Source organism: Exophiala aquamarina (genome assembly GCF_000709125.1).
Source record: "Exophiala aquamarina CBS 119918 chromosome Unknown aczIA-supercont1.2, whole genome shotgun sequence".
NCBI classification, from domain to species: Eukaryota; Fungi; Ascomycota; class Eurotiomycetes; order Chaetothyriales; family Herpotrichiellaceae; genus Exophiala; species Exophiala aquamarina.
The window spans coordinates 2,554,930-2,578,185 of NW_013550586.1; the positions used below are offsets into that span (position 1 = coordinate 2,554,930).

At 51.4% G+C, this 23,256-nt stretch overlaps 7 protein-coding genes across 7 annotated transcripts; 5 read left to right on the forward strand and 2 right to left on the reverse strand.

Moving 5' to 3' along the window:
- Positions 1-100: 100 nt before the first annotated feature.
- On the forward strand, positions 101-1,027 carry A1O9_02743 (uncharacterized protein; the record flags this gene model as incomplete). The annotated part of the gene is made up of 1 exon (XM_013408314.1): positions 101-1,027. One exon carries the CDS (start codon positions 101-103, stop codon positions 1,025-1,027), a length of 927 nt encoding a protein of 308 aa, XP_013263768.1.
- A 524-nt stretch (positions 1,028-1,551) lies between these two features.
- Positions 1,552-2,907, forward strand: A1O9_02744 (uncharacterized protein; the record flags this gene model as incomplete). The annotated part of the gene is made up of 2 exons (XM_013408315.1): positions 1,552-1,605; positions 1,666-2,907. 2 exons carry the CDS (start codon positions 1,552-1,554, stop codon positions 2,905-2,907), a joined length of 1,296 nt encoding a protein of 431 aa, XP_013263769.1.
- Positions 2,908-3,751: 844 nt separating this feature from the next.
- A1O9_02745 (uncharacterized protein) lies at positions 3,752-8,515 on the reverse strand (the record flags this gene model as incomplete). The annotated part of the gene is made up of 1 exon (XM_013408316.1): positions 3,752-8,515. One exon carries the CDS (start codon positions 8,513-8,515, stop codon positions 3,752-3,754), a length of 4,764 nt encoding a protein of 1,587 aa, XP_013263770.1.
- Positions 8,516-9,698: 1,183 nt separating this feature from the next.
- Positions 9,699-10,181, reverse strand: A1O9_02746 (uncharacterized protein; the record flags this gene model as incomplete). Its single annotated transcript, XM_013408317.1, has 1 exon — positions 9,699-10,181. The coding sequence occupies one exon, from the start codon at positions 10,179-10,181 to the stop codon at positions 9,699-9,701; it is 483 nt and encodes a 160-aa protein (XP_013263771.1).
- A 3,768-nt stretch (positions 10,182-13,949) lies between these two features.
- On the forward strand, positions 13,950-16,458 carry A1O9_02747 (uncharacterized protein; the record flags this gene model as incomplete). Its single annotated transcript, XM_013408318.1, has 2 exons — positions 13,950-16,155; positions 16,211-16,458. 2 exons carry the CDS (start codon positions 13,950-13,952, stop codon positions 16,456-16,458), a joined length of 2,454 nt encoding a protein of 817 aa, XP_013263772.1.
- Positions 16,459-19,210: 2,752 nt separating this feature from the next.
- Positions 19,211-20,888, forward strand: A1O9_02748 (uncharacterized protein; the record flags this gene model as incomplete). Its single annotated transcript, XM_013408319.1, has 2 exons — positions 19,211-20,654; positions 20,710-20,888. Coding segments are annotated over 2 exons (1,623 nt in total), but the record flags the coding sequence as incomplete, so codon positions are not given.
- A 1,255-nt stretch (positions 20,889-22,143) lies between these two features.
- Positions 22,144-23,184, forward strand: A1O9_02749 (uncharacterized protein; the record flags this gene model as incomplete). Its single annotated transcript, XM_013408320.1, has 1 exon — positions 22,144-23,184. One exon carries the CDS (start codon positions 22,144-22,146, stop codon positions 23,182-23,184), a length of 1,041 nt encoding a protein of 346 aa, XP_013263774.1.
- Between the last annotated feature and the right edge of the window lie 72 nt (positions 23,185-23,256).

Sequence of the window (23,256 nt, forward strand, 5' to 3'; positions counted from 1 at the left end):
ACATCACATCACCTAGAGCCTTGTAGGTGGAGTGGGTCTCAAGACCGGACGTGCAACTAGCACTTACAATTGGTATGACTCTGATCAACTCCGGTTCAGCATGACCACCGCTGTAGACACACCATACCTCGACGCTCTGCAGAGGGATGGATTCGTCAAGATCCCGCAACTTCTGTCGCCACAACTGTTGCTGGCCATGAGAGCGGCATGCCAATATTCAACCGAAAGAGCACGTGCGGGTGAGTGGCCATACGTACGAACCGTCCCAAAGCAATATCCCCCTTGGCAGGAGTGGAAGGAGGGTGACAATATTTGGGGTGTACAACATCTGCTTCACCCAGATATGAATGTCCGTGATACATTTGCGGAGGTTTATTTCTCAGACGAGGTGCTTTCGGTGGTAAAGGAGCTGGTCGGTCTCAGGCAAGATCCTGCTGGCGATGACAAGCTAGTCATGGAGTTGTTCAATCTCCTCGTGAGCCCAGCGGAAAAGACGGACTTTGAACTTTGTTGGCATCGAGATGATATTCGCCCAGACGTCACAGCAGAGGAAGAGGCACAACAGCTTAAGGACAAAAGCCCCCAAGGTCAGCAATTACACGCACAATACAACATCGCGCTTTTCGATGACGCTTCACTTATCGTGGTACCCGGCAGCCATTGCAGAATCAGAACTGAGACTGAACGCAATGCGCCACCTTATGAGTCCAATCTCCCCGATCAGCTGGTGGTGGAGTTAAACGCTGGCGACGCGGTCTTTTATGACAGCAATATCCTTCACCGGGGGACATACAAAGGGATTGATACTCGAGAGACGCTGGGTCGCATGACACTGCATGGATCCGTTGGGTTAGCGGGACATGGAACCGAAAGGGCGAGACAGGTATTGCAGCATGCCGTTGGACGGTGGGTCGATCGGGCACAGTTTCAGCTTCAAGGTCCCAAGGGCGACAGAGCTGAGGCAATGAGGGCTAGGCTCGTCGCCATGGGGAAGGGTGAGGATGTAGGGTATTCCCTTGTGGGTTGAGACCAAGATATAATAGGGGCCGCAAAGGCACACTAGACTCTGAAGGCCACCAAGCTGATGCCTATCTCCATGACAGTGCATTCAAGGCGGACGTCGAGAATCCGGCAATCGTTTTACGCAGGGAAGCGCTGTTAGATCCAGGAGATAAGACGAGATCTTCGCACTGCTGGCTAGCGTCCGTAGCGCAACCAGCCAACCAGCGTCTTGATGCGGTCGGTAGGAGTCAGTTCAGGCAGCAAGATGTGAAGGGAGGGAGATGCGAATATAGGAGCAGCAGCACTGGTGACATTTTAGTGTATACTAGCGGGACTCTTTAGCGTGCTTCAAGCCTTGGCATCAACCACGGCATCGGTGACTACAGAATACATCGATGCAAGATGCCGTGGTCACTTGGTTCACCAACCCCGCCAGTCCCCCCGATCTTCCATACGCCCAGTTCGCTACATGACGCATTGTAGACGAATGTTAGAATCTTGAACCCGGTGTGAAATCGTCCTTTGCACCGATCCACTACACTTCTCACCATGGCTGCTGATCTCTCCGCGCCGAAGCTCAACCCAGACAGTCACATTCTCCTGGTAATACCCTCATTTCATACCTGTTCTTGTTTGATGATGTGCTAAACTTTGCCACCGTAGGACCAACCACTCCTGCGATTACCCCATGAACTCGTCCGCCGAAACTTTCGGAATACCCAGCGCTACGTCGAGCGAGAAAGAGACCAGATCCTGCCTGCTCTCAAAGATACGGCCAACGCTGCTCTCAGTTCTTCCCAGACCCCGGACCAGACTCTGGCATCCCTGGATGCCATGATACAGAGAATGCAGAATTTCAAACGCAAGCTGGAGAAACTACATGTCGAGGAAGAAGCCCTGCACGATGACTCGGCGAAACGCATTAAACATCTGCAAGACCTTTATGAAATACCATCTTTGACAGACGTCCAATACGAAAAGTGGTCAAGAACACGGCTTGACAGGTTAATGGTTGACTACCTCTTGCGGTCGGGCTACTCCAAGTCAGCGTCTACCCTGGCCGAGTCCAAGCAAATATCCCATCTCATCGACCTGGATACGTTCGTGACATGCCACAAGATCGCCTCCTCTCTCAACCGGGGCGAGACGAAGGAAGCACTAGCCTGGATCAACGAGAACAAGAGTTCGTTGAAGAAGCTCGTCACGGCCCCATACAAGACCACCAACTTAGAGTTCGAGCTCCGACTACAACAATATATCGAACTCGTGCGGGCAGGCACCACGGTCAAGAAACTCGAGGCCATGATGCACGCCCAACAGCACCTCACAGTACACACGGCATCTCGCTCCGAGCTGATCATGCAAGCAGCCGGCCTTCTCGCTCAAGCACCTGACACAGACGCCGAACCCTACCGAGCGCTTTTGTCCCCTTCTCGATGGCACGACCTATCCAATTTATTCATCGAAACCCACCACACTCTACTCACCCTACCCGTACAGCCACTCCTACATGTCGCTCTGTCAGCAGGTCTCTCCGCTCTAAAGACTCCTGCCTGCCACAGCGCCTACAATCCTGCCAGCTCATCCACGCCAGGTCACGCACGGATCGCCTCCAATACCTCGCTCTGTCCCATCTGCAGCATGGAACTCAACGATCTCGCTCGAAACGTCCCCTACGCACATCATACCACAAGTTCAGTGGAGCCAGACCCCGTGGTCTTACCCAACGGGCGCATCTACGGTCGCGAGCGGCTCGAGGAGCTGCAGCGAAAGCTGGCCATGGCAGGATTGAGTGGAGACGCCGGGATCAGCGACCTGCAGATCGGTAAGGAAGGTGAAGTCCGCGATCCCACAACAGGCGAAAGCTTCACTTGGGACGAAGTGCGGAAAGTCTACATCATGTAGTAGTCTAACGAGAATTGGGCTTTACAAGAGGGCTCATTCTTCCTACCTATCTCCCTCGTCTCTTCCAGGTCGCCATCTCCAGTGTGCTGAGCAATCATCACTCACCTTAGCCGTGACCCAGTCTCATGAGCGACACGGTAGCTTATGTCCGTCAGAGCCCGCCCATTCAGCCAACTAGTTTACCCAGCCCTATATTTACATATATGCATCTCTTATATATACATATATGCATCTCACACAGCGATCAAACGAGACCCACGACGCGATTCTATGACTAGTAGCAGCCAAATGAAAAAGGGGGAACTAAGAGGTTTTAGAGCAGATTCCCAATTTATAACCATTATTCATTTTCATTCTGATTTGCGCCGGTTGAGTCAGAGAACGTCGAGGAGCATGTGTAGGATCGTGAACACGTCTCCATCTCGTCTCGCCAGTGTACCACCCCCTCCTCAGTACACTACCTACTACTAATAGTTAGTACCAAGCCCCGGACCGCCGTATGCAGCAGGGGAAAAAGGAGCGTTCGGAGTATCGTACCCGGCTCAACAGTCAATGAGAGGGGATCGCACAGGGCAATACATTTCACCATTTATCCTGCCTAACCTAACCCCGCCTGCCCAAGAGAGAGGTTCATGCTAGGCGGATTGAAATTACTCAACAACCACATTAAAAGACCGATCAGCCTTTAAAAGCATGCGCTAGATTCCAGATTCATTGTCTTTATTTTGGTGCAACGCGTTGACCTTTGGGCCCTTTCCTCTCTGGATGTGAGCAGCAATTTGCTGTTGAAGACGGGGCATACAAAGGAAAGGTGCCGCAGGCGCCAGCAATGCAAGTGAGAAGTTTACGATGCTCCGGTTTTGGTCGGTGTTTGGGCGGCAGGGGCTGAAGCCGCGCCGCTTCGTCTCGCCGACCCCCTGAGGCTCATGCTCATACTGATGCCACGGTGCATATGGCCTGAGTTTGAGCCATGACGGTGAGCATGTGTCAACGTTGAGACGTCGTGCTTGCCTGAACGTTTTGGATTAGTCACAGAAGCATATGATAAATAAGTTGGCTTACCATCACAACAAGCCCGCACATTCTCCAGGCCTCCAAAGCCAACTTGTTCCTGTTTCAACATCTCTCTTCGTAGTTCTTCTGCTGAGTCTTTACGGCCATCACCGACGACACTAGCATCGTAAATGCTAGTACCTTCACTAGAAGCCCCACCAGGAGTAGTAAACGCTTCACTGGCACGCGGAGTCCTTCCTGTGACTGACCCAATCATACGTGAGAATCGACTAACGCTGCTTGCCCTCACAGTGCGGTCTCCATCACCATCTTGGGCCTGATCAGCACGACTTCTCCGAACCACGGAGCTGGGTGCTGTGCGACTTGCTGTAGAATCATGTGGAGTACGCGTAGCGCTGCTGCTAACAGCGACACCAGGAGCAAGATTCTGCCCAGGGACCACTGATCCACGAGTCGTCCGTGAGTTGTAGCTAGAAAGGCTCATGCGACTTCCATCTCTTGCAAGAGAAGCTCTATAGCCAGCTCCATTGACACTAAACTCATTCACGTCATCTCGTGTTATCTCATTTCCTCCAGCAGTATAGCGCTCGCCATTTTGTTCTTCATTGCGCACTAGCAGATACTTCAAAGCATTGCACCACGTCTCATGTCTCTGGCCAGTACTTGCGGTGAACCTTACCCGTCGACCAGGTGTCACGACTTCAATACTTTTGCGGTGCAAACCAGGCGGCATAGGGTTGTCATCATTAATTACCTGGACACTTTCAATTAAAACGCTCTTTGCCCTCATTTCATTTCTGCCGGCTGTTTGAGGATCTTGATCGGACCAATAAAGGGTCTTGGTATATGGATGAACCCAGAAATATCTGCGATGGCGTGTCTCTGACATTTCAGCGCGACCTGCTTTACGAGTGTACTTCCACAAGAATTCGCCGATCATCGTTTGGGTGATAGCCTGGATGATCTTCGGGTCAGTACCAAAGTTATGTGGTGACACTTGTGGATTTCCTGGCAGGTTGAAGCGGACATCGACCTCTGAGGCAAATGATGACACTGATGAACGGCGGGACATCTGTGAGGCAACAGTTCCACGATTGTAACGGCCAACGTTAGAGCTTCGTACCGTGTTGCTATCGCGAGTGGGTGATCGAATAGAATCGCCAGGTGTCTTCGGACGACGCATGGCTGAGGCTGGGAAAGCAGGTGGGCCCATGATGGTGGTAGCTTGATTGGACTGGTTCATTTCGCGTGTTGGCGAAGCCACTCTGCTGCTTGCTTTTGCAATAGCTTCCATGTGATCGGCCGGCAAGGGTGGATGATTCGAGTTTGCGCTTGATAACCTCTGGCTCGATGCACTCGAGGGGCGTTTAATTGGTGGTGAAGGGAAGGAGAAGGCGGAAACCGTGTCGCGGTCCAGCCCTTCTGTCGAGATAGGAGCCAATTCTCGAGGCCTAGTAACTTCAGTAGGTGGCGGAAGGCGCATGGGCAGATCTTGCAAGACTGGGATCATTGCTCTAGTCTTCGTTTGCAAAGCCTTCTCAATCTCTTCAGCAGTAAGCAGCGTTTGTGATGCTTGGTCGCTGCTGGAGACGAGAGCTGGGATAGCGTTCTGGGAATCTTTCTCAGACTCTAGGGGTTTCATGTTTTTGGTAGGTACGGAATTGCCTGAGACATCGCTGAGTGGTTTTCTCTGCCTAATATCGGATCGTATGGCAGGCTGCTCTTGCTCACTAGTCTCATCTTCCATGATTGCTGGAGCTTTCGACTCGTTTGATTTGTCAACCCCAGGAACAGCAGCCGTAGAAGCCAGCAGGCCGGTCACCCCGACTTTCTGTGCAGTGCTGGGACGGCTAGGGCTGTCCTCGACTTGCGTTGACATAGATGTGATCGCGTTTGCCTTGGGCTCGCTTGGTGTTTGCACTGGCTTTGTCACCTGAGACTGGATGGAAGAGAATGTGAGGCGCTCGGGTGATGGTGGTGTGGGCTGAGGAGCCCTTTCTGGCGAAAGCGGTTCCGTGCCGTGCATTAACAAATTGGAATAGCCCAATGGTCGAGGAATTTGTGCAGTGACAGTCCGCTCAAGCTCACCCTGCGTTGGTTCTGGACTCTGAGCTTCATCCCAAACAGTCTTTGGAGGGGTAATGAAGGCTGCATTCCTAAGTGGACTCTCCTGCAGATTTCGTTGAGGAGTATATTGTGTTCCATTATCGATGTGTTTGATAGGGGAACTTGGAAGTGTGGGGGGCAGAGGGAAGTCGATGGGCGATAGTGAAGCAGGAGTTGTGATGCGCTCAGGTGAAGGTGGTGCGCTCGTGCCTCTCTCCTCTGTTGACACGGCCACAGCCACCGCTTGGGAGGAAGGTGTTGTTTCAGGCTGCCATGGTTCCGTCATTGTGCCAGAGTCAACCAGAACGACCCTTTCCCGGCTCAACAGCGATGGGCCAAGAGTGCTCTGCCTGCTCGGAGTGAAGGCAGGAAGGCCTGGTGTAGACGTAGCAGAAGCAATGCTAGATCTGCCGGGAGTCCCGAAGTTTGAGCCTCCCTCATATCCACCAAGTTCTGCGAAGAGGCTCTGTTCAGGAGCAGGGGGGCTACGCTCGCTGGTTACAGTTGCGGGTGAATCTGCGGAAACTCCTTCAGAGTACAGCTGTGTAGGAGTGTTCTCCGTTGAAGCTCTCGATTGGCGGCCGAAGGATTGTCGGCCATTTCTCAGACGGAATTTATGCGTTTGAGTCACAACAGGAGTTTTCAAGTCTTCTTCATCCTCTTCTCCGGCCGACGTAGAAGCAGTACTGACGTAAGACTGCCTATCACCCATCGCTCTGAAAGAGAGTGATGGTCTCGGCCCTTTGGGCGCTTTGACCCGGTGAGATAGAGAAGAGGTTTCCTCGGTCTCAGTCAAGTCATCCGTGCTATCGCCTGCAAGACTCTCGGCACCTGTCTGGAAGTCTTCACTTTCCGTGGTGTGGCGCTCATCTGCAGTTTCAAAGGCGCCTTCATTCTCGGTTGCAGTATGATATGCATCGCTAACATCTGTAACGCGTCCTTCAGCTTGAGTAGGAACTGCGAGAAATCGCTGAGTAGAAGGATGTGTGGGAGTGTCAGCGACATGATCTTCCCAGTCGTCATCGTCAAACTCTACATCGGTTCGAGTTCTCCTGCCGCCACCGAGCATGTTAGGATGAGGCGGCTTCTTGAAGGTCTCAGATTTGGTCTTCTGTCGCTTGCTACTACTTCCCAAGCTTCCATCGCCACGGCGTTGCTCAAGTTCGTCCCTAGCATCCTGCAACATGCGCTTGAGTTCGATTTTCTCGGTTTTTTCGCGATGAATGTTATTCTTGAGGTTTTGGATCATCCTGTGCGCGTGGTGTAATGAGCTTCGGAGGGTTTCTGATTCCAAGCCTCCATGACGGGGTGTTGCCTTTGTCGGGGATGGCGGGGGAGAATCCTCGGGAGCTTCAACATCTCGGAAATCCTCGTCGTGCTCGTTGCCAATGATATTCTCTGCGTCTGGGTCGTGACCGCGCAGCCTTGCGGCGACAGCATGAGCCAGCTCTTGGTTTTGTGCCGTCAGCTCGTCAAGTTTACTCTGCAGTGCGCCTCGTTCGCTCTCGCCCACATCAATACTTCGCTTCAAGGTGTGGAGTTCAGTATCGTGTGCCTTCTTCGCGGCTGCGTGATCTTCTGCCAACTTCTCGTGCTGTAAGCGAAGCTCGTCCATCTCTGTTTGGGATCGAGTCTTCTCAGCGAGGGCGAGAGCGAGACTTGCTCTCAGCTTCTTCTCTCGCTCATTGGCCTCGCGAGCAGACGCCATTAATTCATGTGACTGCGTCTCCAGATTCCAATTTTCGTCCTTATATTTTTGTTCATTCTCGTCATGGGCCCTGAGTCGCTGAGTAAAAACCAAAGACTCTCGTTCGAGTCGATCCCTGTCTGCGTTTGCTTGCTTGAGAAGATCATCTCGTTCGGCGACAGCACTTTGTAGTTGGCGGACCTGTGCGAGCAGAGATGTGCTGATGTCAGCAGCAAACTGTAAGTCTCCAGCGCGATTGCTCGGCTGGTTTCTCTGTCGTCTGCTGGGGGCTGTGACCTTGGTTGGTGAGGCAGTAGCTTGACTTGACAGAGTCGAGGGTTCCGCTCCCGGCTTTTCCTCTCCACTGACAGCTCTCGACTTGGGGCCCAGCAAAGCTCTTGCAATCTCCTTCCCAACATCATTGTGTTCTCTCTCCAAATCTGCCAGTCTGCGCCTTAACTCGGGAGAAATTTCAGCATCACCTTGCTGTTGATCTACTTCGAGGAGTTTTTCTTGTAAATCTGCCTGTTGTTGCAGCAGCGACTGGCCGAGCTTCTGTGTATCATGCAGACGGCGCTCTGTTTCAATAATGTGGGCTTCCAAACTGCGTTTGACCTGGGAGGGCGATGTGCTGGCTCCCAAGGTGATTGCATCTGGATCGACAAGAGCAGAATAGCGGTGGGCATGTGAGGCGTGCTCTGGGGGGGTATGGTCGACGAACGGATCTATCATACCGCTCGTTGACGCGTGGAGACCATTGTTTATGGAGTGATCTCCTCCTTCCAGCACCGCGGTAGCCATAGCGGTGGAGAGAGGAAGGGAAGTGAGAGTCGTTTAAGAGGTGAGACGAACCTCAAGTTGTTTACGGATGTCAATGTGTCTGTGCGGTGGCGGAAATCATTATCCTCGAGGGATCGACTGGCATGGACAGTTGAGGCGTTCGGAATTAAGATTAATGTAGGCGCAAAGAGGGCTATTGCGGCTTGATAATGAGCGGAAGTGGTTGACCAGCGTGAACCAGCGATGTCAACAAGACAAAATGAAGACTTGGGTAAGGAAGCAGAACTGATTGGCGGGAGTAGGGTTGTTGACGCGTTTGGACTAGGGAACTGTTGTAGGAGGAGGAGGCAGTTCGGACTAGCTCGAAGTAGGGAATAATACTCGGTAAGGGTGGAGCTGAGAATGAATCATAGGAGTACAGAGTACAGTACAGAGGAGAAATGGGGATAGCTAAGTAGTCGAGGGTTCCAGCTTCCAAGGGTTGGTGGGTGAAGCCCGGGTTAAGCCCTGGTTAAGCCCTGGATGGCCCCTGGTTGAGGTTGAGGCCTGGGAGGAAAACAGGTTCTGTCGAGATACGTGGAGGGAGCCACTGCCAACCATACTCCCACAACTGCCAGAGTGAAACAAACCATCTGGAAATTAACAAGAATAACAAGTCGGATCCTTGAGCAGGTGCCTAGCCATCAGTAGTACTCGCAGTACTCCGCACTGGTGACAACACTCCGTAGCCCTCGGTATTATTGCATGAATTGATCATCGATGCAGCCATGCCATTCCTGTTGATTTTTGCCTGCAGCGGCTCTCTCCTCTTACGTGCGTCTTTCTTGCGTTAGTCCTCCGCATCGGAAGTGAAAAGAGGGGGCAGGCTTGAATTTCATTTTGACCGGGGAATTGGGCTGCAGGAATCGATTGGCATAAAGAGGCGCTGGCGCTCTTCATCGACATTGAAAAGTAAGTAAAAAGTGCTAACTATACAATACGTACACACTTCAGTGCGTTGGTCTATTAACATGGGACATAACCCACATCGGTCTTCACCATATTTACAATTCTGGTGGTGTCGAGGCATCAATATCCAATACCGACTTTGTTCCCTGAGCATGGGCAGCGTGTTGGCATTCCAATGAACTGGATGGTCATCAATATCGAAGAGGATCCTCCGGCTCGAATTTAGTCTCGCGTCACGATTATGTAGTGTCAATTCCTATGACCATCTTCGATCTGAGCTTTCTTTTTCTCGTAGCCCACCAATTCTTTCAAGGTCCAGAGACTGGAATCGGTCGGCATCTTCCTTTTGGTATGGTGGAAGGATGTCGCGGTTCAATGGCTCCATTCCAACGCTACCTGAATCAGTAATATGGACCACCACAACACGGCCCTTTTGACTGCTGCCAGGCTTTTCGTCTTCATCGGGAAATGTAATGTGGATTTCAGGAACCGCTGTAGTAGATGGGTTGCCAGAATTGTGTATGAGATTCATCTTTTCATCATAGACAAAGACTGATTCGTTCTTGCGACCAGTATTGAAGTTGCTTATAGACGCTGATCGGTGATGAGATACTTGGTGATATGTAGGCAATACAGCCGCTTCTCTCGCGAGCCGCTTGCGACGCATTGCAAAGAAGGCTAATGAACTGAGAACTGCTAATAGCAGAAGTGTGAAGAAGACAAAACCAAGGTGATTCATCTCGAAGGTAGGAAGATTGTCATCAGTGGAAGGTCCAGTAACACGGGGAGTTTCGTCGTTTAATTCAGACATGACAACGGCTTTGCGGCGATCGTATGCGTCGGGGCGTCCTTCTAGGACGCGTGGCCGATTATAGATTCCCTGGGTGAAGCTGATGCTGGAAGGGTCGGAGATCGGAGGGTTGATCGAGCGATGAACCTGCAGATAGGATCTGGGGGCCGTAGACCTTAGACCTCGAAAGCGCGCCTTGAATACGTGGTGTCTGCAGAAGGTGGCAGAAAAGGCGAGGTGCATGCGTTTTCAAATGGGCTTGGGATTGATAGTGAGGACGCGTTCCAAAGTCCGAGCTGCAGTCTACACACAGTCGTTGCACCGGGCGTTTGCTGTGTTAGTGGATAGACGGGGGAGGTGGCTGGTCGGGGGGCGAATGAATGAACGAATGGACGGCTCGAGTTCAGCAAAAGAGTGAAGCTGAACACTGCCTGGATGCAGAAGAATGAATTGAAGTGTGGGTGTGTGAGTGATGAGGAGGCCGAAGAAGAGAGAATAGAAGACGGACGAAAGAAGTGGTCAATCGACGATGCTTGTAAGGACTCAGTAGAGTGCAATTAGGGAGTTGCGATGGAGTGGGCACCGGGGCCTCACGGCCAACTGCTCAACGGGTGGCTTGAGGTGGCTTCCAGGCTGGATGGCACCGCAGGAAGCATCAAATTGGCGCCGAGCGAGTCCTCCGTGCTACGGATCCTCGATCCCAGTACCTACTAAGCACCGATACGGAGTACTTCAAAGACAGTCAAAGTGCCTCTTTCGCATGTTCACGCGATGGCAGGCATCTTGGCCAGTCAGAGGCCTCCAGTCAGCAAGCCAGCAAGGCTCTGGCGCTGAATTGCCCTGCCGCTCCACACACCCATCTTGGGGCACTGCCAATCACCATGACTATTTTCTCGGGGCGCCTTAATTCCACCAATAGACCGACGTATGGCGGCCAGGGGCCATCGGCATGTCGGAGGTTGTCTCTCCACATGTTGTGACTTGGTTGCACTGAGGTGGATGCTTCCAACGGAAATGCATCAACAAACAAATTCAAGTTCTGATTGCCCAGTACTCCGAGCACAATTTTTTCCGGTTTATTTGTTCTTGCGAGAGCCAGTATAGACCTAACTAACCCCGTTTATTCATATTTGCCGCGCAATCCAGAGGAATACAATTTCCCATTTACACTCAATCCAGACTTTATTTTGTGGACGTGGAAATAAGAATACCGAGTATTAATGCAGACTGTACATAATTTAACGAGTAACTAGACTTTTTGGACAGAGTAATTGCTCGTATGAGTAGAGACATACCCGCAATATGGTCGCCAGTTTGAATCTCTTCGTTCCTCATGTCACGTGTCCCAATGAATTTTCAAAGTTTGTGAATATGAGTCTTCTAATTATGTAGTTTGGCGCCTATGATTGTAATAAGAGGTACGCTAATCTGCTCGCCGATAAACGATGAAGTCACGTGTGCATCTATTTCAGGTGGGCCACGGTGTTTCGGAACACCCCCAACTGCTATTGGGAAGGAGATTATATATTTATTATCTTGCCGTATGTATGTACTCCAAATTCACGTGTTCGTGTGGGTGTGCGAGTGCGAGTGCGTGACTAGGATGGGCAGGGCAAAAGCAGGCCTGGGCATTCATTGTTCGCCAGCAAAACCATCAGCTAAACGAATTCCAAAAAGGACTCGCCACGTCACTCCTTCAACTTGTCAAGAGACTCGAGGGGATTGTACACCGGTCAGCGAGTCGAGTAGCGGTAAAACACAAGGACAGGTGAAGGTGCTGATCCCTTCAAGTTACTCACAGATCACGCTCTGAGCCACATTGAAGTACCGAGTACGGGATCACATTGTGCTCCGGATTGACATGTGGGGGTGGATTTCTCATAGTCAGCTTGATGTTCTATGCTGTATGTACGGAGTACCGTGCATTGATATTATCATTGCAATAATGGTCGTAAACCTGACAGCAGGACTCGGGGTCTGGGTTGCGCAAAAGCGATAGAATGAAATCTTGAGGATGAGAAAAAGCCCATCCGTACTTCCGCACTGACTCTGGTGCCTACGAGTGCCTAGGTAGGTGCGCAGTTCTCGTACCTTTTCCACATACTCCGTATACGGTCACTGCAAGCCACACCAAGCCTACAAACCCAGCTCCGAGGCCCCTTGTCCAGCGATGTTTGACACCTGGGGGTTCCCGAACGGGCGCGACTATTCGGGTCTGGTGGGCGCAGTCTTGACCTATCTGGACCTATCTGACCTATCCTTGGGTCTGGCGACAGCCTAACGAGCCACCTGGCGTTCGACTCCAAGCCTGGGAGATCCTGAAACAGAGCCGGACTCCACCAAGCTTGTTCGTCGATCCGGGGTCTGTGGTAGTGGTGCTTGGACTTGGGTCTGTGAAGCCTGAATGCCTCTAACTTTCTTAGTCACAACCTGATTCTGGGTCCTTCTGCTGCCTGCGCCGCGCATCATCCACCGTCAAATGAACCATCCGCTATCCGCCATCATCATCCCATATCTGATATATCATCTTTTTTCGGGCCTTGCCTTGCCCTCGCTCCATACTTGTGTCTCTTCCTTCGTGTAACCCGTTGCACTCTACTTCTTCTTGTGTTCTTACCAGAACCAGTTCTGTTTGTCTCTTGTCTTCCTTTCTCCGCCAGTCGCCCCGTCGCCCGTCAACCAAACTCGCCCGACTCCACTCTCATCATTTCTCACCCTCGCCCTCTCCCTCCCTCTCCCTCACCGCAAACCGACTTGTCTGGCCGCCGCACCCCCCACCACATTACACAAACCCGACGACTCTTGCATTCCACAACCATCCCTTGCTCCATGCGCAATTCGCGGTCGAGGCGCATATCTGCTGGCAGATGTTCTCTCCCTTCCCTGCTGCCCTCACTTCGACCCATCCTGCCGCTACCCGCCTCCTGCGCAATCAGGCTAGGGTCATGATTCTCATTTGCCCTGCGGCTGCCTGCTGAGATTGTACCATCGCTTTGCTGGCGAACGAAGGGATACATGACGCTGCCAAACCTTGCTTCTCGCTGAACATATCCTCTCCCTCTTTAATTTCTCGCTCTCCTTCCATCCTCAGTTCATCTCGCGACGGCGTCTTTTAATTCCCCCAGGTGTACAGCATCGCCCATATAACCTCGAGTACACACTATTAGTATGTCTCCCCTCAACTCGTTATGTGTGACATGCCACTGATTGCTTGGGCAAATTCCAGTTGATACATACATTTATCCTTCATCCATCACAGACGACTTGCACCTTGTCTCTGATCCTGGCGGCATTGCTGCGAGGATTACTCTCTGGAAGTCTTTCTGTCAATTCTGTTCACTGAAAGTATATTGGACCGAGGCCATGGAGGGCGGAACTTCGCTGGACAGTGTAAGTGACCTTGGGACGGTTCTGTTGAGGCTCTATTTAACCATCACCAATCCACAGAGCCGAAATGGCCGGGTCTCTGTATTCGAGCGTACTTCTTCATCAAGGCCATCCTTGGGCGTCCCTACAGACTTCGAACTTACAAAGACTGCTTGGAACTCAGCCAGTCGACTATGGGGGCCTGGCGCTTCATTCAGAGATGCGGTACCAGAGGAGGAGCCCAAAAGACGTAGGTCCCTTGGGCTATCTTCAGAAAACAGATCATCTGATACTTTTGCAGCCTCGCCAGCTCGTCAAATTTCGTCGGCCGGGTTCGGGCAGGCGAGAAACATGACCAACTCGGTTCTGTCGCCAACCGAGCCCACTGACGAAAACAACATCCATCCCAAGATGCCCTGGAATTCCATGTCGGCGAATGTCGGATTCGTGTCACGGCCAAAAGGACAGCCTCTGTCGCCCACAAAATATGGCTTGAATCAAGGTTCAGACCCGTTCAGACCCCCCAACAGCATGGCTGAGCGTTCGACCCTGCTCGATGGTAGTCATCCTGATATTGAAGATGGATCAAATGACATACAGGAGTCTTTTTCCCGCACTCACCGCTCTCTTACCTCATCCGCCCGCCCTATACTATCACCAACACGTGCCACCAACCACGAGCAGCGTCCATTCGAACACCAGGCTCTTAACAACAGTTCCATAAAACACATTGGCAATGATCCATTTGGTTCCGGCCAGCGATTTGAGAACGGGCACCATCATCCAGCCAATGATAACACCATGGCCAACGGCACTGGTATGGTTGCAGGGATTGGCAACATTTTCCAATCCGCAAGACCTGGATATCCTCATCATTCATCCAACATCCCCAATTCTTACCAGGCCCTCTCTCCGCCCTTCCCAACCTCCAACGGCCGTGTCTTGCCCACCACCCAACGACCAGATTCTTACTCTCCCTCGACACATGAGTTTACCGAGAGTCCTCCGTCTCTGGTCCCAACCAGCTTCAATCAAGCTCAAGACCATACCGGGTCAGTTCCGGCCCGCCGGAGTTCAATGTATCAGCAACCATATCGAGACAGCAATGGCGCAGAGCTTCGAGCTCTGGTCCAGCCAAGCATCCAATTTCCTGGTATGGAATCGACATTCCAAACAACCCAAGGTCATCTGAATAAGGCGAATACTTCTCGACTGGATCCTCTTGCTACTCCTCATCATGCTGGCATGCCATATGGAGGTCGCGGAGCTCTGTCGCCAATGGCAAATGAATACCGAAGTAATTTCCATAGCCCGTACTACTCCGCTGCCGCCACCCCGCCAACTGGACCCGAGTCAATTCGTAGCACCCCAGCCAGTGGTGCTTCCAGCAGGACGTCCCACAACGACCAAATGTTACTCGATCAAAAGCTACGCAATCTTGAAGTATATCACTATGATCAGAACCCGTCGACGATGACTTCATTACAGCAACAGTTGCATCATGTTCATCAGTATGACCTTTCAGGCCATGGCCTTGCTGTGCGTCTAAATCCACAAGCTCATCCATATGGTGGCTTGAATTATCCACAGCTCAGCAATTACCCAGCGGCCCCTCGATTTCAAGGTCGAGAGCCCGACCATCAAGCTGTTCGAAGTCCCATCTTGGAAGATTTCAGGATGAATAGCAAGACCAACAAGCGACTCGAACTCAAGGACATCTACAACCATGTGGTAGAGTTCAGTGGTGATCAACACGGCTCTCGGTTCATTCAGCAAAAGCTGGAAACGGCCAACAGCGATGAAAAGGAGCAAGTCTTCAAGGAGATTCAACCGAACCTTCTTCAGCTAATGACGGATGTTTTTGGCAACTATGTGATTCAGAAGATGTTTGAACATGGCAATCAATCGCAGAAGAAGGTGTTAGCCAACCAGATGAAGGGCCATGTCTGGACTTTGTCAATGCAAATGTACGGATGTCGCGTGGTACAGAAAGCTTTTGAATATGTGTTGACCGACCAGCAAGCCAGTTTGGTGAAAGAACTTGACGGACCAAATTCTCAAATCTTGAAAATTGTGCGGGATCAAAACGGCAACCATGTGGTTCAAAAGGCAATCGAACGGATTCCCGGAGAACATATCCAATTTATTGTGGATGCGCATCGAGGGCAGATGATGAAGATGTCAACGCACCAATATGGATGTCGGGTGGTGCAGCGGATGCTAGAACATTGTCAACCTAAGGTGAAGCGAGTGATACTGGATGAACTTCTCCAGAACATTCAACCACTGATCCTTGACTCATACGGCAACTATGTTGTTCAGCACATTATTCAGAGCGGCGAGCCACAAGACCGACGCTTCGTTGTGAATATTGTTATCAAACAGCTCCTCGTCTTCTCGAAACACAAGTTTGCCAGTAACATTGTGGAGAAAAGCATTGATTTCGCGGATCAAGATCAACGGATTGAGATATTGCGACAGTTAACGACACCAGACGAAATGGGATCAACCCCAGTGCTTGGGCTGATGAGGGATCAGTTTGGCAACTACGTACTGCGTAAGTATATGAAGATGCTGTCCAAATGGGATTTGTTGCTAACGAGGAACTGTAGAAAAAGTTCATGCCCAACTAGTAGGGGCCGAGCTCGTTGGGCTGGAAGCTGATATGAAGCAGAACTATCCTCTTCTCAAGCGAACTAGCTACGGCAAGCAAGTTGGAGCGATTGAAAAGCTGTTGTTTGGAGGCAATGGACGGTCGACTGCTAGTACGAGTAGTCATGGTTCAGAGCTCCCGAGCACCACCAATAGCAGTACTACCGACAGCCCAGACACTCCGACCCGTCCATCGGAAGGAAAATAGTCGCTCCTGGCTAGAGCTGGAGTGGCAATCTGCCCAATATCGAAGTGGTTGTGTACATGGGGAGGTTTGGTCACCGCTGAATTTATACACGAAATAATTTATGATCGACGACCTTTTCGACCGAACAGGAGCATGAGGTCCCTGTGGATTGGGGATAGGCAAATAGAAATGCCTGAATGCATTGTGTTTGGTATATGTGATCTGGTTGTATTGTTTAAGTTTTCAACTCACGGACGGCGTTTGAGGAATGGGAATGGGAATGGGAATGAACGTGGGACAAATTTCGGGATCATCAGGAAGAAGCTGGATGCCCCATGGGATGCTGGCAACTGTTCATGAAATGAAAGGATAAATATGCTTGACGAGCAACGACTTGTGGATACCCCCGATTGGAATCTGGATGAGCGATTAAAGCAAAGACAAAGGGGCGAAAAGGCATGGTACATATTATTCAACAAACAGGCGGCCCTGTTTCATCGGTGTCAGGGAATTCATGTTCATTGTTCATTGGCTTCTGAACGAGCTGGATCATTACAGAATATAGTATTGAGCCAAGCGGGGAGCGAATCTTTGGTAGTCAATGGAAGCGGGAAACATCTTGGAAGTGTCTGCACAGCACTTCCTCCTATGAGAAGGATGCAGGATGAATATGAGCCTGAGCACCCAAGGATGATGATGGGTACTACATACTCGGCACTGCTACTATACACCGAGTCAGGACTATGTATGTGCTGTAGCTCGTTTTGGACTTTGTATGGTGACGCGAGGTGCCAACTGACCGCAAGCTGGAGCTGGAGCTGGAGCTGGAGCTTGAGATTCAGCTTCAGCTTCAACTCCAGCTGATAACGCCGAGGAAACAAGACAAGGTGCACCCAGCGGCAAAAAAGAACTCCGTACGTTGGCAACCTACGCGAAAGTGACAGTAGATTTTCGGTTCGGAATCAGGCGGCACAAGAGTACACCCTCGAGCCCCGGTGCAATACCAATTTGAATCCTTCTGCGGGGCAAAATGCAAGAGCAGAGATTGCGAGCCATGACCAGAGTTTTCATGCTACAGGCCGTTCGGTGTTTGGAAACGGTTGTCTGGGGTTTGTTGAACTTGGTGGTGGTTCTTGGGTCCAAAAAAAGAAACCCTAACAAACGGCCTGCGGAAGCAGGCAGGGCAGGTGGCTTAGGCATCGACCAGGTACCTCGCACCTAAGCCTGAGGCAGGTGTACCTGAATAAAAGCCCCCAAGTTTAGGTGCGGACTTACGAGTACTCGTACCACTGTGTGTGGATAGTGTCAAGGCCAAGGGCGAGGAGGAGGGTGTGCTTTAGGTAGGTGTCTAGGGTAGCCTTGGCCCCTTCGGCCCTGGACTGGGTGCTCGTGCTCGTGTACGGAGTACTCTTTCTGGTCTTCGTCGACCGTCGAACCTGTCAGAGGTCGACTTGCCCGAATGAATGAGTACGAGCCAGAGTATAGTACTCCATACCTCGTCTAATATTGTGGTGATGGAATCAGAATGGGAAGCCGGGCCTTTCCATGCCACCTGCGTCTTGTGCGGGAAACTTGCATATCTACTGTTATGGTTATTTTGATGGTCGTGGACACTTTGACTACACAGGAGAAGGTTTGAACACCTATGTACTGTGATTGTAATCTTCATGATAGTTTGGTGGGAGGTGGACGGTGGAGCTTTGGTTTAGGCACGTACCCAGACATCTAGGAGCCCCAGATGCCTTCTCGTATGTGCAAGTGAGGCCCGTCCGGAATACTGCAACAACGGTACTACTACTGGCTAACTGGTACTATCTCAGTCGTGCATGAATGATGCCATGGTTCATTCCCATTTCAGCCATTCCCTTCGATCTCGCAAATTGCCACACAAACAGAGATCGACTGATCGTCGGTATCAGCGCGCATCTGACAGTCTAGACGTTTCTTAGGTAAACACTTCCTTCACACAGTTTCTGTACTTTATTCGTGGCTCTAGTTTCCTATTGCGTGCCCTGCCCTGGACCATGCGTGGACCATGGCTATATCCCGGGACGTCGTGGTCAGCCCTTCAGTATGTACATGGGCCCCGGCACCACTATTGCCTCTGTAATATCGCTTGCTGACGCTGCTGGAATTGAACAGATCAATTGAGTCGGGGGTGTTTCAGGCCCACCGCACCTCCCGCGTCTGCTTTGGGTTTGGATGAAGTACCTTGATGATCCTCCCAGCAGGACCCAGCAGGCCGTTCTACACTAATTCCCCTAAATAACAGGCCGGTTTGAACCAACGCCTCGCGACAACATCACCGTCTCTTCCACCCCGTCCACTTTCGGTATAGCTCGCCTTGGGCCGTTGTCCCTTGGACCCGTACCGGCTAACCCTCTCCATCCTGGTATGCCTTAGCACTGCTGGTACCTGCTGGTACCTGCAGCTCCCGCCCCTGTGGCTTGAAGCCTCCTTAGCCGTCGTCATGGGTCTATCCAAACCCAAAAATCCTTCCGAAATCAAACCCACGCAGGCGAAAACGGCATGGTCCTCGCTCTCCTCCATCATGCATTTTCTGGTCCTAGTCCTTCGAGTTGCGCGTTCACAAGTTATTCTTGCTTTCGCTAAGTCCCGTGCCCTGACCGTCCTTTCTCGACAGGAAATGCTCCCACAGAACACGACGTCTCTCGCACGCGACCTTCTGATCACCGCGTCTTGTCTCGACTGTTGAAGGAGCCATCTACGAGCTGTCGACCTTGACACTCCACTACCCCCAGAGACGGACAAGATGGCGACGATAATGGCACCGGTCGAGTTGCCTACAGGCCGAAGATCCTATCTGAACACAGCCCCTCTACCTGATATTCACGACCCGAACTGGATACCTATACTGGATGGAGCATCTTTCAAACCTCCCTCTCCCTCGGTCGAGAAAGAGCTTTCGCCATACCAAAATGCTTCCTTCCCTCCTTCAGCATCGTTTTCCCTGTTTCCTGGCCAGGCAACCTCTCCCAAACTGCGGCAAGGCGTCTCTCACAACTACTCCAAGAGCTCACTGGCTCCCGAAAGCGTAGCTTCGGAATCGAGATCTCAAAGCCCTCAAGAAACCGTCGAACCGGTTCCTCCGATCAGCGATGCCGTACGGCTGACACATCCCGAAAGATCGGGACATCATCGACGTCCTACATCAATGGGGGGGGCTTCCATCGAAGAAAAGATTTCGGTCCGGACAGAAACTCCTGGGGACATGGTCCCGAGCGCTGCTAGCACCGACGGTACATCAAGTGTGGTGGAAGATCAGACCCCTAGCAACCCGGAAACCACCGGTTCAGAGGAGGCCATGATCAGTCCCTCATCACGGTCTTCCATGGCATCTTCACGAAAGGGCCCAGTGTTCCCTCCAACCTCCAAGTACAATCGCAAACCTGTCTTGTCAATGGCTGGCTCTATAGCCCCATCCATGAGCCGACCTTCTTTCATACCAAGTCTCCCCCAAACTCCTGCAGAATCACCTCGCCTAGGACCTTCCGTACCAATTATGCCAGCAGCAAACCCGATAACACAGCTTCCACCTTCTCCCAGGCTAATCCCATTGGAACCCCCTCCACCTCCACCACCCCCTCCACCACCACAACCAGAATCTACCACTCCTAAGCTTCAGGCCATGAAATCGACAGCTTCGGAAAGACGCCAGCGAGCTTTACACTCGCATCCATCTAACATTTCACTCCGATCGCGGCGCAACTCAAGTTCAGACGATGCGGAAATCATTGTCAAACCACCTTCAGTGCGCCATAAACCTCGCAAGTCAACCGACTCTCGCCCAACCACTCCCCGATCGACAATCTATGATTCGCAGACTCCCACTCCAGCTCCTACTGCACCATTACCCCAGCTACCTCCTCAAGCACGAAGACCATCGACACATGTCAGTGAGTCGCGAAGGTCGCCTCAATTGCCCTCAGCTGAAAACCCCGTTCCTTCCATGCACGCCTTCAAACCTTCACAACATTCAGAATTGGCATCATTCATGACCACTGAGAACACTGTGGTATTCCGAAGATTTGACGAAGTCCACGTTCAACTTCTCCTCTGTCTGCAAGACGAGATTGCACAACTGGAGAAGGAGCTCTTGGAACTAGAAAACCCAAATGCTTCTGGCACCGCTTCCGAGAAGCTCCTGAAAAGATCGAGGGTACTGCGGGAGTTGAGGAAAGTCGTTGCGGAGTATGGTGAGTAACTTACAGCTCGAAGTTTGCTCCTGGAACTGTGCTGATATATCAACAGATAATATGCTTTCGACCTGGAACAAGATGAAAGAGATGAGCGTGGACGAAAAGACCAGTGGAGACTTGAAACAGTGGCTTGAGAAACCACGAGAGGGTTCTGAATCTGGCCTGGGCATCGAGGTGCAGCAAGACCTAGCCTGGGCTCAGAGCACCAAGGACCTGAGCAGCATCTCACTCAAAAGAGAAATGGCGAGAGCCGTGGAGGAGACGCCGACGGAAAATAGAACACCAAGTATTAAAGAGAACGAAGGGAATGCCAGCAATCGTGGCGGCGGCGGCGGAGGCTTTTTAGCCCTCTTTGGATGCGCCAGCAAGAGGAAGTAATGATTGATGTACGACTATCAGAGCATGCATACGACAACTTTTTTCTCTCTCGATCTTGATCCATACTTGAATGTTGTGTTATTTGTTCTACGCTGGCGATCAAGGGTATAAAAGCCATCATTTGGATACCACATTGGCTACGATCTGGTGCACTAGGCTCGAGGATAAAAGAATGGCGGGGTATGGGATATGGGATATTGCGTTTACTACTTTTGAAAACGGCCGACTCAGGCATGGGACAACATGGGGATCTCGCCATGTGAGCGGACGGGAGTACGAGCTGTTGTGATCAACTATGGGATGCAAAACTCCCTTGACTATCCGATAGCACTTTCCAAGAAAGGGGAGAAGTTGATGTATGTATAGACAGACTTACTAAACCACTGACTAACTGGTATCATATAACTATTAGATACGATCAACCATAAAGCATAACAACTTTGACTAACCGTTCGCCCAAGCGCTGGATATTCCAAGTTCAACTAAGATATCCGCCATGAGCCGCTTAGATGGTACCTTGCATAAGCACAAAGTGTGGCACACGAATCGTTCCCTTGATGAAGCTAGATCATGATACTATAGGTCGAGTACTGTTGATTGCTTGGACTTGCTGCTTGGAGATCTGCTGCTTGGTGGTCCGGAGAAAAGGCGGCAGGCGGAGGTACTTTATTCCAGCCGTCCCTGGTAGCCCTCCCCGGATTTAAGTTAGCCTCCTTAGGCTCCTCACGTGCCAACGAATACGAGTTGTGTTGTCGCGGCTCGCAGCTGAAAAAGAATCCGGAGTTGAACTTGCACATCGTCACGTTTTCATTAGTCACAGTAAAAGGGACCTCTTCTCGTTCCTCGGTCCCCTCTTCTTTCCTTTTCCAACTCTTCATTAACATCGTACGGATTCATTATTTTGGTTTCCTTTCGGACACCGAGACCATCGTGGACTTCTGACGCAGGAACATAGGCAGGACAGACAGGCAAACGACAGAGCGAAGCAAAACCTGGCTTCTCTGCTTTTTTCGGTGGCAACCGTCGGGGCGGTGACGTGGTTGTGATTTTTGGGCAACGGGCATCCCTTTTCCCCATTTTCTTTGTCTCCCTTCGGTCTTTCTCAGCCATGTTTCCACCACAGCAAGGCACGTCACTCGACATCGAAGCTCTCTCGGGGATCTGCGGCTCGATCTCCATTGCGTGTTGGGTGGTCGTGTTCTCGCCTCAGATCATCGAGAACTTCCGACGAGGATCGGCGGAAGGTCTCTCGATTGTGTTTCTTGTCATCTGGCTTGCGGGAGATGTCTTCAATATCCTCGGCGCCATCCTTCAGGGCGTTCTGCCGACCATGACCATCTTGGCGGTCTATTATACACTGGCGGACATTGTGTTGATGGTTCAGGTGTTTTACTATCGAGGGTTCACGTTGACGGACAATGTGGGCACGACGAGTCAGTCAGATGGCGACGCGGAGACGAGGCCTCTGCTGCACAGTGGCTCCGTGACTCAGCCGCCCTCGAGGGATGAGGACGATCGATCTCGATCGATCAGTTCATTGCAACGGCATCTGTCTGTCGATGGGACACATCTGTCTCCCGTGACGCCCCTGCTCGACGCCCCAAAACCCAGCGATCCGCCCGCCGTCAAGAATATCAAACCTACCACTACGCTCCAAACCATCATTTTCAACTGCTTCGCAATCCTCCTTGTCTGCGCCGCCGGCGTGTTTGGCTGGTGGATCACGGCTCATAAAGTCCACCGTGGCCACCACTCAGTAAAAGGTGAAGAGCCAGAACCACTGGAATTCGACACTTTGGGGCAGACTTTTGGCTATCTATGTGCTGTTCTCTATCTCGGATCTAGAGTGCCACAGCTCCTCCTAAACTACAAACGGAAAAGTACAGAAGGCGTCTCGCTCTTGTTTTTTCTGTTTGCCTGTATTGGAAACTTGACATATGTCATGTCAATTTTTGCTTATTCGCCGATTTGTCGGAAACAGGGGCATTGTGAGCCGGGGGAATCTGGGGCTGTCTACGCGAGGTATATTGCAGTCAATGCTAGTTGGATCGCGGGTAGTTTGGGAACTTTGTTTTTGGACATGGCGATTTTTGTGCAGTTTTTCTTGTACCAGAAGGCGGACGAGAGTGATGATGAATATGAGGATTAAAAAACCGAAAGAGGACTTGGTCGACGACCGAACAGATCACGCCGAATTTCAAGAGACTTCCGAGCCGAAGGG